The sequence below is a fragment of the Heloderma suspectum genome, chromosome 9, assembly GCF_057233095.1.
Source record: "Heloderma suspectum isolate Gila_16-S chromosome 9, 16-S_ref, whole genome shotgun sequence".
Taxonomy (NCBI): Eukaryota; Metazoa; Chordata; class Lepidosauria; order Squamata; family Helodermatidae; genus Heloderma; species Heloderma suspectum.
In genome coordinates, this window is record NC_139466.1 from 2519848 (window position 1) to 2539726 (window position 19879).

General features: G+C 49.3%; 1 protein-coding gene across 1 annotated transcript; it reads left to right on the plus strand.

Moving 5' to 3' along the window:
* Positions 1–337: 337 nt before the first annotated feature.
* IL2RG (interleukin 2 receptor subunit gamma) lies at positions 338–18695 on the plus strand. Its single transcript, XM_084813506.1, has 8 exons — positions 338–502; positions 2419–2506; positions 3270–3439; positions 6195–6337; positions 7528–7675; positions 15194–15296; positions 16611–16695; positions 18023–18695. The coding sequence occupies exons 1-8, from the start codon at positions 349–351 to the stop codon at positions 18197–18199; spliced, it is 1068 nt and encodes a 355-aa protein (XP_084669632.1). The 5' UTR covers positions 338–348; the 3' UTR covers positions 18200–18695.
* The last annotated feature ends 1184 nt before the right edge of the window (positions 18696–19879 follow it).

A 19879-nucleotide genomic window follows, 5' to 3' on the forward strand; every position in this document is an offset into this window, starting at 1 on the left:
AGAGACAGATGGCGCGCGCCTGCACACAGGGGAGGGCAGAATTTGTCACCAGATTCTTATCTCACCCTGTCGGACTTATCCACACATCAGAGGTGCAATGTGCTGTTGCTCTCACCCAAAGCAGGTTGGATCTGCAGGTGACACCCATGGTATTGATGAAACCTGCTTCCACCCCCATTGCATTCTCCTGGGACTTCCTGAGCAGCCTTAGGCCTCTTATCCCCACCCAGGACCTTGTGCGAGGAGAGGGGGATTTTCCACAGGAAACCACAGCAGGCGGAAATTGAGCATCACAGCAAGAGATCAGTTTCAAACCCACATCCCCCTGCATAGGCTTGCACTCCACGGATGCCACTCATGAGCACAGAAAACCTCCCTCTCTTGCATGGCTGGGCTGTGAGGATGACCATGGATGCCTCCTGCAGGCCAGGGGCGTTGCTAGTGCTTGTCCTGCTCTTCTTGGGTCCAGGTGGGCATAGTGTGGACAACTCCGAGATGCAAGGTAACCCTTTCCATTGATTCTCCCTCTGCCTGAAGAGAGCAGGGTAGGCCAGAAAAGTTCCACCCCAGCTGTCCTGCTTACAGTGGGATGGGAACAGAGCTCCAAGGGTTTATCCAGGGCCAGTACAAGGTCAGTAGGCAGTCTGAGGTCCAGAAAAGGGTGTAGATAGCGAGAAAGTACAAGCCAGGACCTCCTACGCAGATGTCCTTCACAGCCCCACCCAGAGCACAGCTGCACATCATCAGGGCCACTTGAGGAATGGTCTGCTTGTCAGCACAGCCTCGCTTATGAGTATTTTGTGAACCGCCCAGAGAGCTTCGGCTATTGGGCGGTATAGAAATAAATAAATAAATAAAATAAAAATAAAATACTCATGAGGAGTCCTTATTCCTCAGGCCAGCACTTCTGCATCTGTTAGCTGGCCAAGCCTGCACTCCCTGGGGCTAGCCAGCTGCTGGGTTTTTGCCTCCGAGCCTGAGATGGGGCTAACTACATCCTGAGGGGAAGAGCCAACAGCCATCTCCCCCAAGGGCCTGGGCCCAGCCTCCCTGCCCCCCCCCCCCGATCTGCCTCAGCGTCCCTCTGCACAGGCAGCTCCTCCATGATGTTCAGCTCAGGGGACTTCAGGTCGCCCACCAAAGAAGGATTCTCCAGAGGGGGCAGGACACTGCCTGCCTACTTCTTGAAATTCCCTTCGAAGCCATCCTCAAACAGACTTCCACCTGCCCAAGGCCAGATCTCCACCTCCCTCCCTTAAGTGGGAAAATGCACAAAGTGATCTACATTCTACAGGCTCCTCTACCCTCTCTGCAAGCAGGGGAAATACTCTCTTGCCCTGCACTGTGAAGAGCTTCCGAGCTCTTCAAATTTGCCATTTCTTAAGGCTGTGGATCCTTAACTTTCCTAGTGGTGTCCACAGGTGTCCAACTGCTGTGGTCAGCAAGAAGAAGGGACCCCTAGAGAGGTTCGCCCCTACATTGCACTCTTTCCAGTGCCAGGTGAAGGACTTTTTATTTTCCCAGGCTTTTTTTTTGCATTTTAGCATTCCAGTTTAGCTCTGCTACCTTAAATCTGCTATTGCGTTTCAAATATCTGCACTGCTTCTAGGTTTTACTTGGGTTGTATTGTTATTCTGTAGTTTTTATCTATTATATTGTATTTTCTGTTGTATTTTTGTGGTTTTAATTTTGTGACTGGCCCAGGCTATTGGCCAGTATAAACATGAAATAAATAAATAATAAACAAACAGCAAAATGGCAGAGGCCTCTTTGGTTTTGTCCCCAAGTTGACCCAAGCCAGACCTCTGCGAGAATATTTTAGATGAACGGTCTTGGGTTGTGATGGAACAGCAGAAGCGGGTTATCCATTTTGGGGAGGTTTACAACATGCAGACAGGCATGCTGCTGTCAGGAGTATTTTCCGGCAGGGGTGACTGATGCAAGCAGCTTGGAGCGGGTGGGTAGCAAAGGTAAAGCAGATAAGGGAGCCAGAATGGTGTTGCATCACTCCTGATCATCAGCCATTCTTCAGCGTGGAACCAAGGATCCAGGCCCTTTGTGGCTGCTTCTGTGAAAGGGCTGGGTTCTTGGTCCAGCATCCTCTGCCTTCTCCTTGGTCACAGAGAGCCTTGCTCTGGGAGTGGGGGTTTCAGGAGAGGGTGCTTTTCAAGAAAGGTTCGGTGGTGATTGCACAGGGTGGGGGGGTCAAGATCCCTACTGCGTGGCTGCCGGTGCTCATGCAGCCATGCAAAGCTCTCCCTTGCAGGCGTGGCTGTGGAGTGGTCATGGCATTATGGCCCTTCACAGTTCCTAGTCTGTTACAGGGAGACCCTTATCAAGGAGGGACATCCTGGGTGGAGGGAGCTCTTTGATCCTGCTGAAGTTCCTGGGGCGCATGCCTCTTCTTTACCATTGCAGTGGAATGCATTGTCTACGGTAACAGTTATGTGGGCTGTGACTGGGGCAGCAAGCGAATACCGATGGCCAACTACTCGCTGTACTACTGGTAGGTGCCCTTTGCCCTCCTGCCCCCATCCACCTGGTGTGCACCGCCCTCACAGCTTCAGACAATTCCTCCCCTGCTTGCCGTGCTGCATTTTGTTGGGAGGCTCCTTGGACACTGGGGCAGGCTGCAGGGGGACCCAACTGGAGCGAGGGAGATGGCCAACTCTCCTTCCTCAGGTGGGTCTGGAAGTTCCTCAAGAGATGAGGGCTGCTGCTGGGGGGAAGAATCACAGAATAGTACAGTTGGAAGGGGCCTATGAGACCATCGAGTCCAACCCCCTGTGCAGGAAAGGAGAAGAAGAAGAGGAAAGGAGTGCAGGGACCTGGTGGTGACATGGCCATTCGAGAGAATCATCTTGAGTGGTTCTGCTCATTGCTAGTGTGGTGGTGGGCACCTGCGTGGTGCTAGCATGGTGATGGGCACCACCTCTCCCCCAAGGGGAGGGGTAGAGACAGGAGGACAGTGCTTGGTATGGTTGTCAGAGTTAAGGTCAGAGCAGAAAAAGCTTATCCCCTCATAGTCCAACTGTGCTGGGAGAAACTGTGCTTGTCAGAATTCTCTCTCCTGTGGGAGGCATGGGGATACCAATCTCTTACTGAACTGTGCCTTCAACTGAGAGAGGCTCAGCCATAGCTTTGGGATTCAGACCTGCCAGGTGTCATTTGCATCTTTCTAACCTGAGGGTTGGACCAGTAGAATCGGATTCTGCACCACAGCTCTCCGCTCGAGTAGAAGGGCTCAACCAGGCTCTGGCTTTGCTTAGGTACACAAACAAGGGACCCATGGTGAAGTGCGAGAGTTACCTCCAAAGAGACGGTATCAACGTGGGATGCCGGATCCTTCCCATTATCCTGCATAATGACCTCAACGTGTATATCAATGCCAGTCTCAGTAGGATCATCCCCACCACTCCTGTGCGTCTGTTGAACCGAGGTATGGATTTCTTGCTCCCCTGAGCCACCAGTTGAGTGCATTCACAAGTGGGAACCACACAACTCAGGAGGACTGAGGTCCAAACTCCCCATCCTACTCTGCTGGGGCTCACAGCCAAAGCTGCAAGCTCCCCGCAGCATTTTAGGAATCCAAACAATCCCCTGATTGTTTGTTTACTCTCCCTCTACATACATTCCCTTTTTTTGACTCTCACTCTACAGCAAGCCTTAAGCACAAAGTGTGGAATTGGGGGGGGGGCGGTAAGGGGTAGTGCCTTCCCATTGCCAGCCAGAAACACTAGATCTCTGCAGATTGCCAGCCTTTGATCACTAGCTTTTTATGGGGAATCCCCATTATGTTATTAATAATGACATGACTGCACTCACTCTGGTGTTTTTTGTGTTAGGCCAGATTTTGTGAAGTTAAAGCAGTATTGAGGCTTCTAAGTGTACTGTGCCTTTAATTAAAAGCTTCCTCTTTGCAGGTACTGCCTCTTTTATTGTTTCCTGTTCAGCACAGCTGGGAGATTAGTGAGGCAATCCCTTAATTGCCTTTAGTCAGCTTTTGTCCCCTGTAAGGGCAGGATGTGTGTAGCATGTATGGTTTCCTTGATTTTCTTGTACCTTTTTTTTAGTGAATTAATGCTATTTTTTAACATGGAAAGGATGCCATTAATTAAACTCTTCCCACCACCCTGCCCCCACCAGGGTACAGAAGCTAATTAAGTGGATTTAAGGAGCAATTCCTCATGAATTCCTCAGCCGCACTTTACAAAAGGCAATAAAATATGCAGCACTTTTAAGGAGGAATCTTTTAATTAATGTTACAGGAGGCATTATAGAATGGTCTAGGTCATAGAACCTTCTATAATGTCTCCTATAATATCTAGGCCAACAGGAAGGGCACTGAGGATAATATGGCACTATGTTACGTGCTGTCAAGAGCCTTCAATTTAACCCTGCTTCCGGTTGGTTGAAAAAAAGCCAAGCCTCCACAGTGCTAAAGAGCTGTGTAGTGTGGAAGCAGCCACATCTCTACCTTGAATTCCCAAAGGTTATGGTGTTTCATTTGAGCAAACCCTGCCTCCACCTGCACCCTGCTTCTCAGTTGAGTATTTTCCCCAACTGCAAAATTCTGCCCCAGAAAAAGAGAATGAGAGTTGACCCACGTGGCATGTTGACAGACAGTAAGCCGGGACAAAAGCTGGTATTACCCAGGCATTGTTCTCTCCAACTGCAGATGAGGAGGTAAAGCTGTACCACTTCAGATTACATGTTGGGGCTCACAATATTGAATGCTTCTCCATATTCAAAAAATCCCCACACCTAGAAAATGAGCTTATCAAGGAGGCTAGATTAGAACTCTTCTCCCTAAAACCCTACTTCTCCACCTGCAGCAACTTTTCTTTTTATTCTGTTTTGTGATCCCCTACCTGTAATCCTGTCAGGCCATGGCCAAGCTCCAGTAGATCACAGGTGGGGGTCTAGTTCCCAGTCCAAGCAGACAAGGAGAGTGAGTACAGCTTGGGTGTCCGCGCAGCTGCTCGGTGAGAGGAATTGGTCAGACCAAAGAACTGACTTGGGTGCTGACCTGACTGGATCCAGTTAGCCTGTGGAGTCTGCTAACATTGTCCAGTCTGGGATGGGGTCCCCAGCCTTTTGGGGCAAGTGGGTACATTTGGAATTTTGAGGGAGTTTTGTGGGCACTCTCACAAAATGGCTGCCACAGGGTGGCTTGCCCATTCATGGCCAGTCACAAAATACCAGTTTCCTAGAAGCCAAACTGGTGAGACTGAAAGAAAAGTCGCTTGCCCAACAACCTAAGTCCAAGGCCAAGGTGGGGGCTGAGCTCCAAAGCACAAGACCACCCTTTCAAACCCAGATAAAGATGGCGCTGGAGGGCAGGCCTTTGCTTTGCAACGGGCCAGCCTCCCAGTTATTTTTTTATTACAAAAAATCTTAAGAAATAAAATAGAAATCATATGGGACAGAGAGGTGGGTGGGGGCCAAGAGAGGTGTCTGTGGGCACATCAGTGCCCCCGGGCACCAGGTTGGAGCCCCAAGGCCTAGAGGTGCCCTGGATCCACAGGGTTTTGTTGGTGTGGTTTGCTGGGGGACTGGAGGACTGATGGTGCTGGAAGTATGGTACTGGAGACTGGCTGCTGGCAGTTCTACTTTGGGAGACACCCCCCCCCCCGAAGTAGTACAGTCCAAACATCTCATCTGCTGTTTATGAAGATGAAATAAAGCCCCTGACTTACAGTGTAGTTCAGCCCAGGCGACAGCCAGACCTGCCCCCGCCCCCCAGCGCCTGCGCTGATCTTGTCCACGTGGCTGCATGTTGGGGTTCATATGTGGTTGGCCCTGCTGTGAATCTGATTCCAGAAGCGTTCTGCTCCTGGAAAGCTGGGGTGGTCTGAGCGGGAGAGGTACAGCGCTGTATGCCCAGTGGCATAGTGGAGCCAGGGCTCCCCGGGACGCGGTGCCAGCACTTTTGATAGCAGGGATGCTGGCGTCATCTGTCCCCTGCCCTGGTTCAGAGTCCTCTGTCCCCTCTGAGCTAAGCTGCAGTCCCCACAGTAGCTGGGCTGGGGGGAGTTTTCCCACCAACAATATATTGCTCCTTGTTGTGAAGCAAAGTATTTGGGAGTGGCTTGAACTTGCATGGGCAATCAAGACCCATTCGCTTTACAAAAGACCTGTTTTTTTGTAAAAAAAAAAACCCAACCAGCTTCTTCCCAATTTCTCTCCTCCAGTGAAACCAGATCCACCCTTTAACCTCTCCCTCCAGAACATAAGCAACAACCAGCTGCTGCTCGCCTGGAGCTCCTCATACAGGCCGCCATCCTGCCTGGAGTATGCCGTCAAGTACAAGAGCAACAAGGACACTGACTGGATGGTACGGCTGTTCCTGCAGTTGGTGAAGTTGTGCGGGGACTGGCGAGCTTCGGAGGAGTGCACGGGGGTCTCTTCCTCCCTCCCACCACTCTCACAGAGAGCGCAGCAGAGAGCGGGTTCACCAACGGCACTCCCGGCGCTGAGCCCTGTGGGGTGGTGCTCGCCTCTTGGTGTCCAGCACTTGCTGATGCCTCGAGAGGAGGCGTCAGGATGAGGCTGGCATGGCGAATAGTTCCTCTCTGCGACCTCTATGCTCCTTGCCTTTTCTTCCAGATCAGCAGGGAACTTCTGATTGTAACCCAATGGATGGAACTGAGTATTTCTGAGAAGCAGCTTTCATTTCCTCTGTACTAGATCTAAGCAAAGAAAAAAGCAGTACAGAAAACACAGCAGTCACATGAAGACATCTACAGTGCATTCCTATACTATAAGATATGCTGGCTGAGGAGCTCTATAGGGAATGCGGCCACCGTGGGCACCTGTGTGCCCTCGGATTGCTTCCTTGGCACCGCTGAGGTGCCCGACCTGCTCCCACTTTATCTTCTTTTTTTTTAACTTTAAATAACAACATTCCTTACTGACAGCTGGGATGACTTCAAAGCAAAGTGCTTTGGCTACTGAGCAGTATAAAAATGTAATAAATAAATGAAGTGGGCGCCTCCAGCTGCTCCCATCTTCTTTCCCCATGAGTGCCCCGGAGCCATGCGTGGGGCTCAGAGGCGTTCTTAGGAAATGAAGATGGAGGGCGGCTGCAGGCCCATGCCTTCCCCTACAACGCACCTGTTTTGTGCTGGTGCCCAGGACGGTTCCTCAAATTGCCCAGTGTGCCCACAGGCCCCAAAAGGTTGCCTAGCCCAGGGCTGTGGTGTAGCTGCTGTCGCAGGGGAGGGCACGCTCCAACCCGCCCACAGAGGTGCCCAATGTAGCCTGTGGAGGGTGGAGCCAGCTCTGTGGGCCCCTCCTCCCAGCCTGGAGGTGGGGGAGAGGAATCCCCATGTTGTCTCTGATCCGAGATAACGAAGGGATGCTGCCGACTTGGCTAGGACCCCTAACGCCCTGGCCAGGTCCCTTCTCACACCCCACTTGGGACGCAAGCAGTGGGGTGGAGGCCTCGGGTGTACATCAGGCTGGCTGCTGGAGGAGCAGAGGAGCACTGCACATTCTTACTCACCTCTCCCACATGCCCCCCAGCACCAGAAAACAGAACGGACGGAGTTCACTGTACCCAGCGTGGACCCCAGCAAAGTCTACACCTTCTACGTCCGCAGCAAGATCCACTTAGGATGTGGGACCACGGACCTTTGGAGTGAGGAGGCCGGCCCTGTCACCTGGGGGAAAGGTATGGAAGGCCTTTTGGAGAGGGTTCAGTCATAAGAGGCAAAGCCAGGGTGGCACGCAAGCAAGCACTTCTGCACTTGGGAGACAGCCAGCTAGCCAGGCCCTGTTTGCACCCTCCTTCTCCTCACCATCCGCTCTCATAATTCAGAGGCAACGTGTTGGTGTGCGGAGGGTGCCTTGTTCTCAAGCTGGGTGGTACCCATGAAGGAGTGTGACACAGGGCCGGTGTTAACCACGGGGGCTGGCTGAGTGGCCACAGGGCTGCTTGCTGCTGGCAGCCACCCGTCTGCCCCCGATGCAGCAGCAGCAACAGCTCTGCAGCCAATGTGTCAGGTTGTGAGGGAGAGCGCGCGCAAGTGCACATGCATGAGAGAGACCCAAATCTAGGCATGTCATAAGGGGGTGGAGAGGGTAAAGGAGGAGTTGCAAGTAAGGGTGCAACAGAACCAAGGCAGCAGAGGTGTGTGTGTGATTATGACCTGTGTGTGAAAGCCATGCATCACCGTCCCTATTTGTTTGGTTTTGCTTTTAATTCATTTTTTATTGTAAAATTTTAACCAAATTTAGAAAGAAAGAAAGAAGATAATTATATATGTACATAAATTTGTATATATCCATATCAATAAATACATATGAAATGCATATATATGAAGAAACAACTTTCTAGTAATTATACATAAGCCTCAAGAAAAGTGCACCAGATACCCAAATAAATATCCATTCAAAAGTGGTGTCTATACACCACCTGTTCAAATACCGAAAGCATTGCAAGATCCTCAGTGCATTCCATTATAGGTGGTGAGCGTTTATCCTTCCAGTGTTGTAATATCAGCCTTTTCGCTGTTAAAAGAGCACAGAAAATCCATTTATGCTGACCATTCAGTAATTTCCAAGAAGCAGGTAGATAATTTAAAAGAGCATGTACATCAACGAATATTAAAGACTGTTCCAATAAAACATTTATCCATATAATAACGTCTTCTCCAAAAGAAGCAACTACTGGATATTGCCAAAACATACGTTTAAAAGAAGCATTAGCTGCAGTGTACTGCCAGCAATTAACCAAATTAGACAAACCCTTATTAAAGAGAAATTGCGGCATCCAATAGACACAAAACAAAAGTTTTTGCTGAACAACCTAAGATCCATAGATGCGACAAGTATAGATGCCAAAGTGATGATTCATTGATTAAGCAAAATGGGACAATCCCATTCCCTATTCCATTGCTGCTTAGAACCCTGTATATCGTACTTATTCACCAGTGACAAGTATTTATAGACATAGATCATGTGTTGCTGTGCCTGACCAGCTTCAGTAAGTACTTCTAATAAGTACAGAGAGTCTGATGCTAAAAAGTGGCCAGGCCAAACCCAGATACTAACAAATGCTGCAATTGCAAGTATTGCCATTCAGCCATAGCTGGCAAATCATATTTGGCATGCAGGACAGAGAACGACAAGAACTCATAGTCAGCACCCTGCGGTTGATCCAAAGCAGAAATCACCTTATATGTCCACTACAAAAAATTTTCATACCAATTTTTAGATCTGGACGCCCTGTAACGTCAATTTAGCATGAGAAAAAGCATCAAAGTGTAATTGACGTGAGATTATATGCCACACATCTCTAACAGTAGAAACTGTGGGAGGAACCCTGTTCATTCTTGAATGCCTAGAGCCTAATGCCATCCATTTAGAGAGAGGAACCAGACAATAAGATTCCAAAACTGACCAAGGCCGAAGACCAAAATTCAGTACAAGTCAACAGGTACAGTAAGCCCAATGAAAAAAAGCAAGATCTGGAACACCAAATCCACCTTCTTTAATTGGAAGTTGCATCCTTTTCAAGGATAATTGTGGCAAAGAGGAATCCCTGCAAAATTCATGAAACAAACCATTGATTTTCTGAAAATATTTGCCAGGTATAGTAAAGGAGTCCCATATATAACATAAACAATCTGAGATACAGTATTCATCTTGAGTGTATTTATATTACCCTACAAGCTCAGCTGTAAAGATGCCCATCTATCTAAATACAAGAAATTTAATTAATCAGTTTATTTAAAGTAAGTTTAATCATTTGAGATATATTTCTGGGAATAAGAATTCCAAAATAAGTAATAATATTTGGGCACCATGAAAATTGCCAATCTGCTAATACTCTACACAAGACGTGGTATCTCCAATTAACATCAGTTTGGATTTTGACCCATTCATTGAATAGCCAAATTACCAAAATATTCATTAGCTGCATCAAAACCAGCACAGATGACTGGAGTTCAGAAATAAACAATAAAAGATCATCAGCATAAAGAATTATTTTAAATTTTAAACAGGCATGCACAAAGCTATGAATATTATCATTCTGTTTAATTGCAGAAGCCAGAAGTTCCAAACATAAGTCAAATATCAAAGGAGAAAGTGGTCATCTCTATCTGGTTCCTCTCTCAAATAGAAAAAAAGCTGAAAAAGACCATTAGTAACTCTGGCTCTTGGAAATGAATATAAAGTTCCGACCCACTTCAAAAGTTCTAAAGGAAAGTCAGATTTAGTCAGAGTGGCAAAATTAAATGGCCAATAAATTTTGTCATTGTCCAAAGAAATGATGGTGGCTGGGCCATTCTATCACTGTTTAAAGCAATCAAATCAACGACTAGTCTAAGAGTATCAGCCCCCTGCCTACGTTGGATAAATCCCATCTGATCTGCTCGAAGCAATGTTGTAATAACTTCTTGAAGTCTATTAGCCAAAATAGCAGTTAATATTTGAATATCTGTATTATTATTATTATTATTATTATTATTATATTTATTTATATCCCGCCTTTTCCCCAATACTGGGAGTCAAGGCGGCCTTACAACGTTAAAACTGCTACAATTAAAACCTATAAATAGAAATATAAATACAACTGTATAAAAGTTAAAAATATCATTAAATCATCAATATTAAAATTATAAAGATATTAAAACATTAAAAGACAACCAGAACAACAAAAATGGTATCCATACGTCGCATTTTCCCAGGTCCAGACTAGTTATCCCCAAAGGCCTGCTGGAACAAAAAAGCTTTTGCATGCCTGCGAAAACATATCAAGGAGGGTGCCACTCTCGCCTCCCTGGGAAGGGAGTTCCAGAGCCTTGGGGCAGCCACCGAGAAGGCCCTCTCCTGCGTTCCCACCAGGCGTGCCTGTGATGATGGCGGGATGGCGAGAAGGGCTTTCCCTGAAGATCTCAGGGCACGAGTAGGTTCATAAGGGAGAATAAGGTCTTTCAGATAATCTGGACCCGAGCCGTATAGGGCTTTATAGGACATAACCAGCACTTGGAATTGTGCCCGGAAACAGACTGGGAGCCAGTGAAGCTGTTTTAACAGGGGAGTTGTATGCTGCCTGTAACCAGCCCCAGTCAGCAGTCTGGCCACAGTTCTTTGAACCAGCTGAAGTTTCCGAACACTCTTCTGAGGCAGCCCCACGTAGAGTGTGTTACAGTAATCCAAACGGGATGTAACTAAGGCATGTGTCACTGTGGCCAAGTCAGACATCTCAAGGAATGGGCGCAACTGGCGCACTCGCTTTAACTGTGCAAATGCACTCCTGGCCATCCAGGCTCAGGGCTGAATCCAGAAGTACACCCAAGCTGCGAACCTGTGTCTTCAGGGGGAGTGTAACCCCATCCAGCACAAGCTGTATCCCTATTCCCGATCTACCTTTCGACTGACCACGAGCACCTCTGTCTTGTTTGGATTAAGCTTCAATTTGTTTGCCCCCTTCCGGTCCATTACTGCGGCCAGACACCAGTTCAGCACCCCAACAGCTTCCTTGGAATTAGATGGAAAGGAAAAGTAGAGTTGGGTGTCATCAGCGTACTGGTGACACCGAACCCCAAAACTCTGGACAACCTCCCCCAGTGGTTTCATGTATATGTTAAATAGCATGGGGGACAAAACAGAACCCTGAGGGACCCCACAAGCCAATGACCAGGGAGTCGAACAGGAGTCTCCCAGCACCACCTTCTGGGTCCGCCCCTCCAAGAAGGAATGGAGCCACTGTAAAACAGTGCTTCCAAGTCCCATCCCAGCGAGGCGGCCCAGAAGGATACCATGGTTGATGCTATCAAAAGCTGCTGAGAGGTCCAGCAGAACCAACAGGGACACACTCCCCCTGTCTAGTTCCCGGTGTAGGTCATCCACCAAGGCGACCAAAGCTGTTTCTGTCCCATACCCGGGTCTGAAGCCAGATTGAAATGGATCTAGCTAATCTGTCTCATCCAAGAATCTCTGGAGTTGGGAGGCTACCACATGCTCCAATATCTTGCCCAGAAATGGAATATTGGAGACTGGCCGATAATTATCCAATATGGTGGGGTTCAGGGAGGGCTTTTTTAACAAAGGTCTCACCACCGCCTCCTTCAAGCAGGCTGCAATTCTGCCTTGCCTAAGGGAGGCATTAACCACTCCCTTACCCACTCGCCCAGTCCACCTCTGGCTGCTTTTATGAGCCAGGAAGGGCAAGGATCTAGAACACACGTGGTGGCTCTCACCTCTCCAAGGATCCTGTCCACATCCTCAGGCTGTACAAATTGAAAAGTATCCAACAACACTGGACAAGCAGGGGCCAAAGTTACGTCCTCTGAGTCTGTAGCAACTATAGCGTCCAAGTCAGAGTGGATCCGAGCGATTTTGTCTGCAAAGTGCTGAGCAAATTGTTCACAGTGGGCTGTCAAGGGGTTTAAATTATCCTCTTGCGGGCTAGCGTGTAAAAGACCCCTAACCACTCGAAACAGCTCCGCTGCACAGCTCTTTGCAGACACAATAGTGGCAGAAAAACATATTTTCTTTGCTGCCCGTATTGCCACAGAGTAGGCCTTCAAATAGGCTCTAGCCCGTGTTCGATCGGATTCACTCCGAGTTTTCTGCCAACGTTGCTCCAGTCGTCCTCTCACTCGTTTCATCACTGCCAGCTCCCTAGAAAACCAGGGTGCTGCTGCAGCTCCACTTCGTGAGCGAGGACGCTCAGGAGCGATTGTGTCTGTGGCCCTGGTCATTTCTCCATTCCAGAGATCGGCCAGGGCTTCGACAGAATCGCCTGCCGAGGCAACAAGATTGGTCAAAATTATTATTTAATATTAGTATTAATATTAATGTTAGTATTAATTAACAAGATCGGTCAAAATTAGCACAAAAATGTGTTACTTGCTGGGCTTATGGTTCACAGTATTATTGGCATCATTTAGCAAAGAAGGGAACAGTAATAGACCAACGCTTATTTTTATTTTTATTTAGAAACAAAACCCATGCTTGTTCCCATACAAGAGATACTGTATTTATACCCGCTTGAAACCCTTCTACGCATCTTACAAAATGCAGATTAAAAATATTGGGAACTAGAATCTGCATTGGAGATTACTTCTCCCATGGGGGGAGAAGAACAAGGAAGGGGGAGACACTTTGGAGAAGGTTGTGAGCATTTCCGGAGCCCCACCTTGCTGGAGGGCCAAATATTAAGCAACTGTTTAGAAGCATACTTCCCCAACCTGGTGCCCCCTGGTTGTGTTGGATTGCAACTCCCATGTCGAATGGGGATGATGGGAGTCATATTCCAACACGTCCGGAGCATGCCGGGTTGGGGAAGTCTGCCTCAAAGGGAGGAATCGCCCACAGTTCAAGAGCAGACGGCGACTCGTCAGTGGCAAGCGCTATCGCCGTCTGCTGGGCACTGTGGGGCATGCAGCTCTTAAGCTCCATCTTTTGAGCCCCCTGGCGCTTCCAGATGGGATTCTTCTAGCTTTTCTCCTTTTTGCTGCCTGCAGAGTTGCAGCACACCTTCCACACCACAGAAGGCCTTGTGGACCTTTTAAGGGTTTTTTATGCTAACATCCCACCATATCCCATCCCTCTACTGGCAGCTGCAGGGAGACGTTCAGCCCCAGATGCACTGGGCTCTAAGCAGCCAATAGGAGAGGCAAACTGTTGGACCATATTTTCCCAGGCACAAAGCTGGTGGGACCTACCTGGCTCCCAGAAACGATACCTCTGGTCAGACACAGCCCCAGTGTTTTCTGCCCCATCATTTGCGCTGGGGACCGTAGCAGAAGAAGTAGTAGCTGTTGTTATTAACTTTTACGTCCCATCTTTCCTCCAAGAAGCCCAAGGCAGTGTACGTAATCCCCCTCTTTCTCCATTTTATTCTCACACCAACCCTGTGAGGTAGGTTAGGATGAGAGTCAGTGACAGGCCCAAAGTCACCCAGTGAGCGTCGTGGCTGAGTGGGGACTAGAAATATGTTGATTTATGCTCATGTTGGTGAAAGCAGAGTCAAGCGTGCATGGCATCCTTGCAGAAAAGATCTGAGAGACATTTCAGTAGCAAAAGGAGGACTCCTGTTTTAGCAGCTGCTGAGCGTGGTGCAATATGCCGCGCAGAAGGCAGAGGAAACACTGTCCCTGACCCAGCAGTCTTCACAGTCTATTAGCCAACATGACAGGGATGGTGAGAGGCAACCTGCTGCACAAAGCCGCCTTCTCCATCCTGGTGTCTTCCACATGTGTTGGACTACAACTCCCAGAATCCCCCAGCCAGCTATGTAGTCCAACACATCTGGCTGGGGAAAGCTGGCATATGGTTTGACTTGACCATGGTTAGTAATGTTTGTTTGCTAGATCCTGAATGAATGAATGACCAGGATAGGGGAAGACACCACCACATGAGGTTGTCCCCCCCCCTCTCTCTTTCTCTCTCTGCCTCTCTCTGGGTCATACTTATAGAATCATAGATCACAGAATCATAGAATAGCGGAGTTGCAAGGGGCCTACAAGGCCATCGAGTCCAACCCCCTGCTCAATGCAGGAATCCAAGTCAGAGCATCCCTGACAGGTGGCTGTCCAGCCTTGTCTTGAACGCCTCCAGTGTGGGAGAGCCCACCACTTCCCCAGGCAATTGGTTCCATTGTCATATTGTTCTCACAGTCAGGAAGTTTCTCCTGATGTTCAGCCGGAATCTGGCTTCCTGTCACTTGAGCCCATTATTCCGTGTCCTGCACTCTGGGACGATCAAGAAGAGATCCTGGCCTTCTTCTCTGTGACAACCTTTCAAGTACTTGAAGAGTACTATCATATCTCCCCTCAGTCTTCTCTTCTCCAGGCTAAACATGCCCAGTTCTTTCAGCCTCTCCTCCTAGGGCTTTGTTTCCAGTCCCCTGATCATCTTTGTTGCCCTCCTCTGAACCCTCTCCAGTTTGTCTGCATCCTTCTTAAAGTGTGGTGCCCAGAACTGGACACAGTACTCCAGATGAGGCCTAACCAGTGCTGAGTAGAGGGGAACTAGTACTTCCCGGGATTTGGAAGCTATGCTTCTATTAATGAAGCCCAAAATAGCATTTGCCTTTTTTGCAGCCACATCACATTGTTGGCTCATATTCAGCTTGTGATCGACAACAATTCCAAGATCCTTCTCGCTTATAGTGTGGTTGAGCCACGTATCCCCCAGCCAGCCCTGGCTGCTCACTCTGCTTTCCCCCTTGCAGAAGCACCGTCCCCTGTGTCGTTCTGGGTCCAGTATGTCGTACCCTTCATAGGTTTGTTCGTGGTGCTGGGCCTGTTCCTCGGGGCCCTGATCTTAATGGAAAGGTGAGCTGAGCAATCAGAACAGACTGGGGGGGGGGGGAGCTGACTTTGCTCCAGGAGGGCCCTGTGGGGCAAAGGCCAGGGAGGGAGACCCAGCCCTGCCCCAGCATGGTTTGCCAGCCAGGCCAGCCACCCCCCGCCTCTGCCTTTCTCTTCCCTCTGAAAATGGTTCAGCGGGAAGTGGAGTTCTGAGACGGAAGAGTGGTGGTGGTGGTGGTGGTGGTGAGTGACAGGTGGTGCTCATCTAGACCCACACTTGTCCCAGAAGCCATTAGTTGCCCAGCCCATTAGTTGCCTGGGTTTGATGTGAGCAATGGAGGAACTGGCCGCATTGTCCATCATCCAGGAAGACCAGCACCCAGACCATAGGAGGTCCAGACCTCTCCATGGGAGACCGTTCTACTCTCCTAGCATGAGAACCGTTCGGATGCTAGGAGAGTGGAATGGTTGAAAACATGCAAGCCTTACAAGATAGCGCACCTCAAAAAGAATGCTCATTCTGGGTGGTCTTACTGCAAACCACAGGCTGGTTCACGAGCCCCCCAGATTGGTCCCTGCAGGGCAGCAGCTTCACAGCTAGCAGCCCACGTGCTCTATCCTTGCTCAGCCAGAATGGCGTTCAGTCCATGATGCAGTCACTTTTTCCACATGCATCCCAACATGGACTGAATACCAGTCCAGGCCGTGTGACGGAGCACAGGCCGTCGCTTCACTGAACGGCCAGGACCAACTCTGGTGGACGAGTGCAGAGAAGGCTGCTCCCCCGGAAGGATCGAGAGGGCCATCTCACTGGGGCAATCACTGGCTTGGGTCTCCAGCCAAGGAGCTTCCGCTAGCTCCCATGCGCAGGAGAGGCCTCTGCATATCTGGGCAAGAGATCTCTAGATGCAATAGAGAAAAGAGCCCCAGAGCTGCTCCGCCCAGTGCGGGCTCTGGGTTTTGAGGGCCCTTGTGCGAGGCCCCTCCCTGGGCCCCCTCCCTCAGTGCGCCTGCCTTCTGGCACCATTGTCTGCAGCTGCTCTTGCTCCTGCCCCTCTTTCTCCTCCTTGCTGCCACTTACTTCCCTGAAAGGCAGAGAGCTAGGGGGCAGGTTGGCAAGAGCACTTCCTGCTCCTCTTTCCCACCACTGTTGTTGCCTGGGCCAGAGCGAGAGGCAGGGGAACAAGTCGGGGCTGCAGTGGTGAGGAGGAGCAGCACATCCGGGGGGCTCTTGCCAGTGGGCCCCTGCTGGGGTGTGGGCCCTTGGCAGGGTCCCAGCCATGCCTACCCTTGACACCGGCCCTGACTCTCCCTCTAACCAGTGTAACTTCCCCCCAGGATGCGGCCGGTCCTGATGCCCAGAATCCCCAGCCCCAGCAAGAAATTTGAAGACCTCTTCACTGCATACCAAGGCAATTTCTCGGTAAGACTGTTGCGTATGGATTTCTCTACTGGGCCAGAGATTCGGCCCCATGTAGGGATGATGCAAATCTCTCACTTTTCAAGCTTTCAAGGGGTTTAGGCTAACTTCCTACGATGGGAGGATCAAAGCCAACGCAGGTTGTGTGAGGCTCCCTCCAGTGTTCCTCATCCGGAATGTAAAGGTCCTGCATTTGGCCTCAGGGCTTGCACTTTATTGCCCTGTGGTTTGGGAAGCTTCACTCCAGTCCTGCCCCTGGCTCTGCATGCACGAGCTGCCGTCCACTAGACACCAATTCTTAGAAAGTGGGAGCGCTCGTGACAGTGAGTTCAGAAGAAACAGTGGTGCTTCTGTGGAAGTGCAAAGCAGAAAACATACTGCTCCTTTAATTTCTACATGGACTTGTAGCTCATTCTGTATTTCAACCACAGGTTGTTGGGGGGTTTTGCAATATGGGGGCAGGGGGGGTTGCAATACATATGCACAGAAATGAACAAGACCGAAGTTGGGTACTAGTTCACAACTCCTTATCCCAAAGCTCATCCCAAAATAAACTTCAGCCTATCCCATATCACCAATTTCCCCAACCTGGTGCCCTCCAGGTGTTTGGGCTTCAACTCCCAGCAGCCCCAGCAACATGGCCTATGTTCAGGAATCTTGGGCATTGTAGTCCAAAACATCTGCAAGGCACCAGGTTGGGGGCAGAGACATCATCTGTCTTCACAACTGTCCTCTTTGAGATCCACAGCAATTCTCTCCAGTCAGGGGGCATATAGACCTGTTTCTTGTTACATTCACTGATTGAGCTCTGGTTCGAACTTCCATGGGAGTAAGTAATGGGGAACTAGAAACCCACTTCAGTCTTCCCACAAAAAGTATAGTTTAAAAAAGAAAACCGATTGCTGACATTATGCCAGGTTGTCAGGAGGGCCAGACATCAGAAGCAGCTCAGAGAAAGGACAGATGTCCTATTTGGAGACTTTGCCACTTTGAGCCCGGGCTTTAGCCTAAGTCACAGTTCTTGCAGAAACCCAGTTTTGCAAGCATACCACCTGGACTGGTGCTGTGGGTGGGACAAAGAGACTGGGTCTCAGTGCACCATGAGTTGGGCTCCATCTGGCCTCTGGCTTCTGGGTCATTGAAACCAGGTAGCTTTGGCAAAGGGAGAAAGGGGCTCAGGGCAGAGCAAAGGCACACTTATTGATTTCATTTGTACCCCACCTTTCTACCAAGAAAATGACAGTCCAGGCGGCTGGGAAACACACAGGAGGGAATCTGTGGGATGGGAGAGGACATGTCCTTCTTGCCAACATGGCTTTTGTTTCTGCAGGAGTGGGCCGGGTTTTCCAAGGATGCTGTGGAGCATTTCAAGCCCAGCTATCGTGAAAGCATCTGCCGTGTCAGCGAGCTGTTCCCTGGCGCGGGATATTTGCCCGTGAGCAACGATGCCGTGGGCAAAGCCGGAGGGAACTCTGCTGATCCCCTTTCCGAGGTCAACACTGAGTAGAGCCCGTGGAGCAACCCCTTGTGCCTCTGGAATGTCCCCTGCCGGTCTCTTCAATATTCTTTCCCTGAATATTGAAGAATATCTTCAATATTCTTTCCCTGGTGGAACAGTGTCACCTCCGCTCCTCACCCCCATGGTGCCCCCTGGGGTACCTTCCCTGATGTTCCTTGGGGCCTGCAGTCAAAGATCCTTCTGTCTCCAGCACTGGCTTCTCTTCAATCCCTCCTCCTCCATGCTTAGTCCCCCAGGCCTCCCTTGGCTTCCCCACCTGCGTAAGGCAGCCCCTGCCTGACGGCTGTGCACTGCAGCTCTGCATCGCTTCTGATGCCTGTAGACACATCCATTATGCCCTAATAAAATGGATGCTTTTGACTCAACATTTGTGTCTCTGGCTATATCCTCGAACACCTGGACACTCGTTCGGTCAGCCAAAGGTGCCTAGGGTGGTGTGTTTGTTTATGTATGTATGTATGTATTACATTTCTATACCACCCCATAGACGAAGCTCTCTGGGCTGTTTGTATTGCATTTTAATGTTTTAACTTTTGTAAACAGTTTAAAAGCCATTTACATAAAAGCATATGGACAATATATACCAACAACATAGAACTAAAAACAACTTTGAACTAAAAATTTAACAAAAAAAGTAAAAATAACAATCCAACAATAAAACACAGCTTAAAACAGCACAGCTTAAAAACAGCATACAAAATTCAGCAAAAGGAACCAGGGTTCTAAAAAGGCGAGGCCTGCCGGAATAGTAGAGTCTTTAATGCCCACTTAAAAACCTTCAAAGAGGTCAGCAGGTGCATTTCAACCGGCAGGTTGTTCCACAACTGAGGGGCAGCAAAGGAAGAGGACTTCTTGCATGTGGCTGCCAATCTCACATTAGGAAGCCTCAACAGATAACCCTCAGAGGACCTTAGGTGGTGGACTGGGGCGTAGGGGAGAAGGCGCTCCCTAAGGTACCTTGGACCTAGACCATGCAAGGCCTTAAAGGTAAAAACCAGCACTTTATATTTTGCTTGGAAACAAATTGTCGGCCAGTGTAATGATTTTAAAGTTGGTGTAATATGGTCTCCACAGGATGTCCCAGAGACCAACTTGGCTGCCATATTTTGTACCACTTGAAGTTTGTTTAGAGTGGTTTAGACTACAAAGGGGGATCACTTGTTATAATCTCTCGGCACCCGTAACTCTGGCCTTAGTCAGATGACTGAGCTGTTGCATCTGTCCACACTTTTCCTTCAGTTGGCTCATCCTAAACAAGGCCACCACCAAATTTCACTAGTTGCAGAACTCTTGCTTTCTCAGTTTCCTCCCATTTTTTCAGTGCCCATTTTGATTTAATTCTGGGGTGCAGAACCTTACACCCAGGGGCCAGATGCAGCCCTCCTGAAAACCTAGTCTGGCCCCCTAGGCCACGCCACCTTCCCTTGGCCCCACCCCTTTCCCTCGACTACCAATCATTCAGTGATTTCTTGGCCTTTGTGTAGTCCTTTCCCCTTTCTAAAAGGTTGAAATGCCTCCTTTGGGACTTAGGTATTTTGGGCCCCACCCCTTTTGCCTTTGGCCCTGCCTACCATTGGAGCGTGGCCCTAAGAGCTCCTCCAAAATGAAATTTGGCCCTCAGGCTGAAAGAGGTTCTGCACCCCTGCTTTCACTGAAGGGACTATTGGC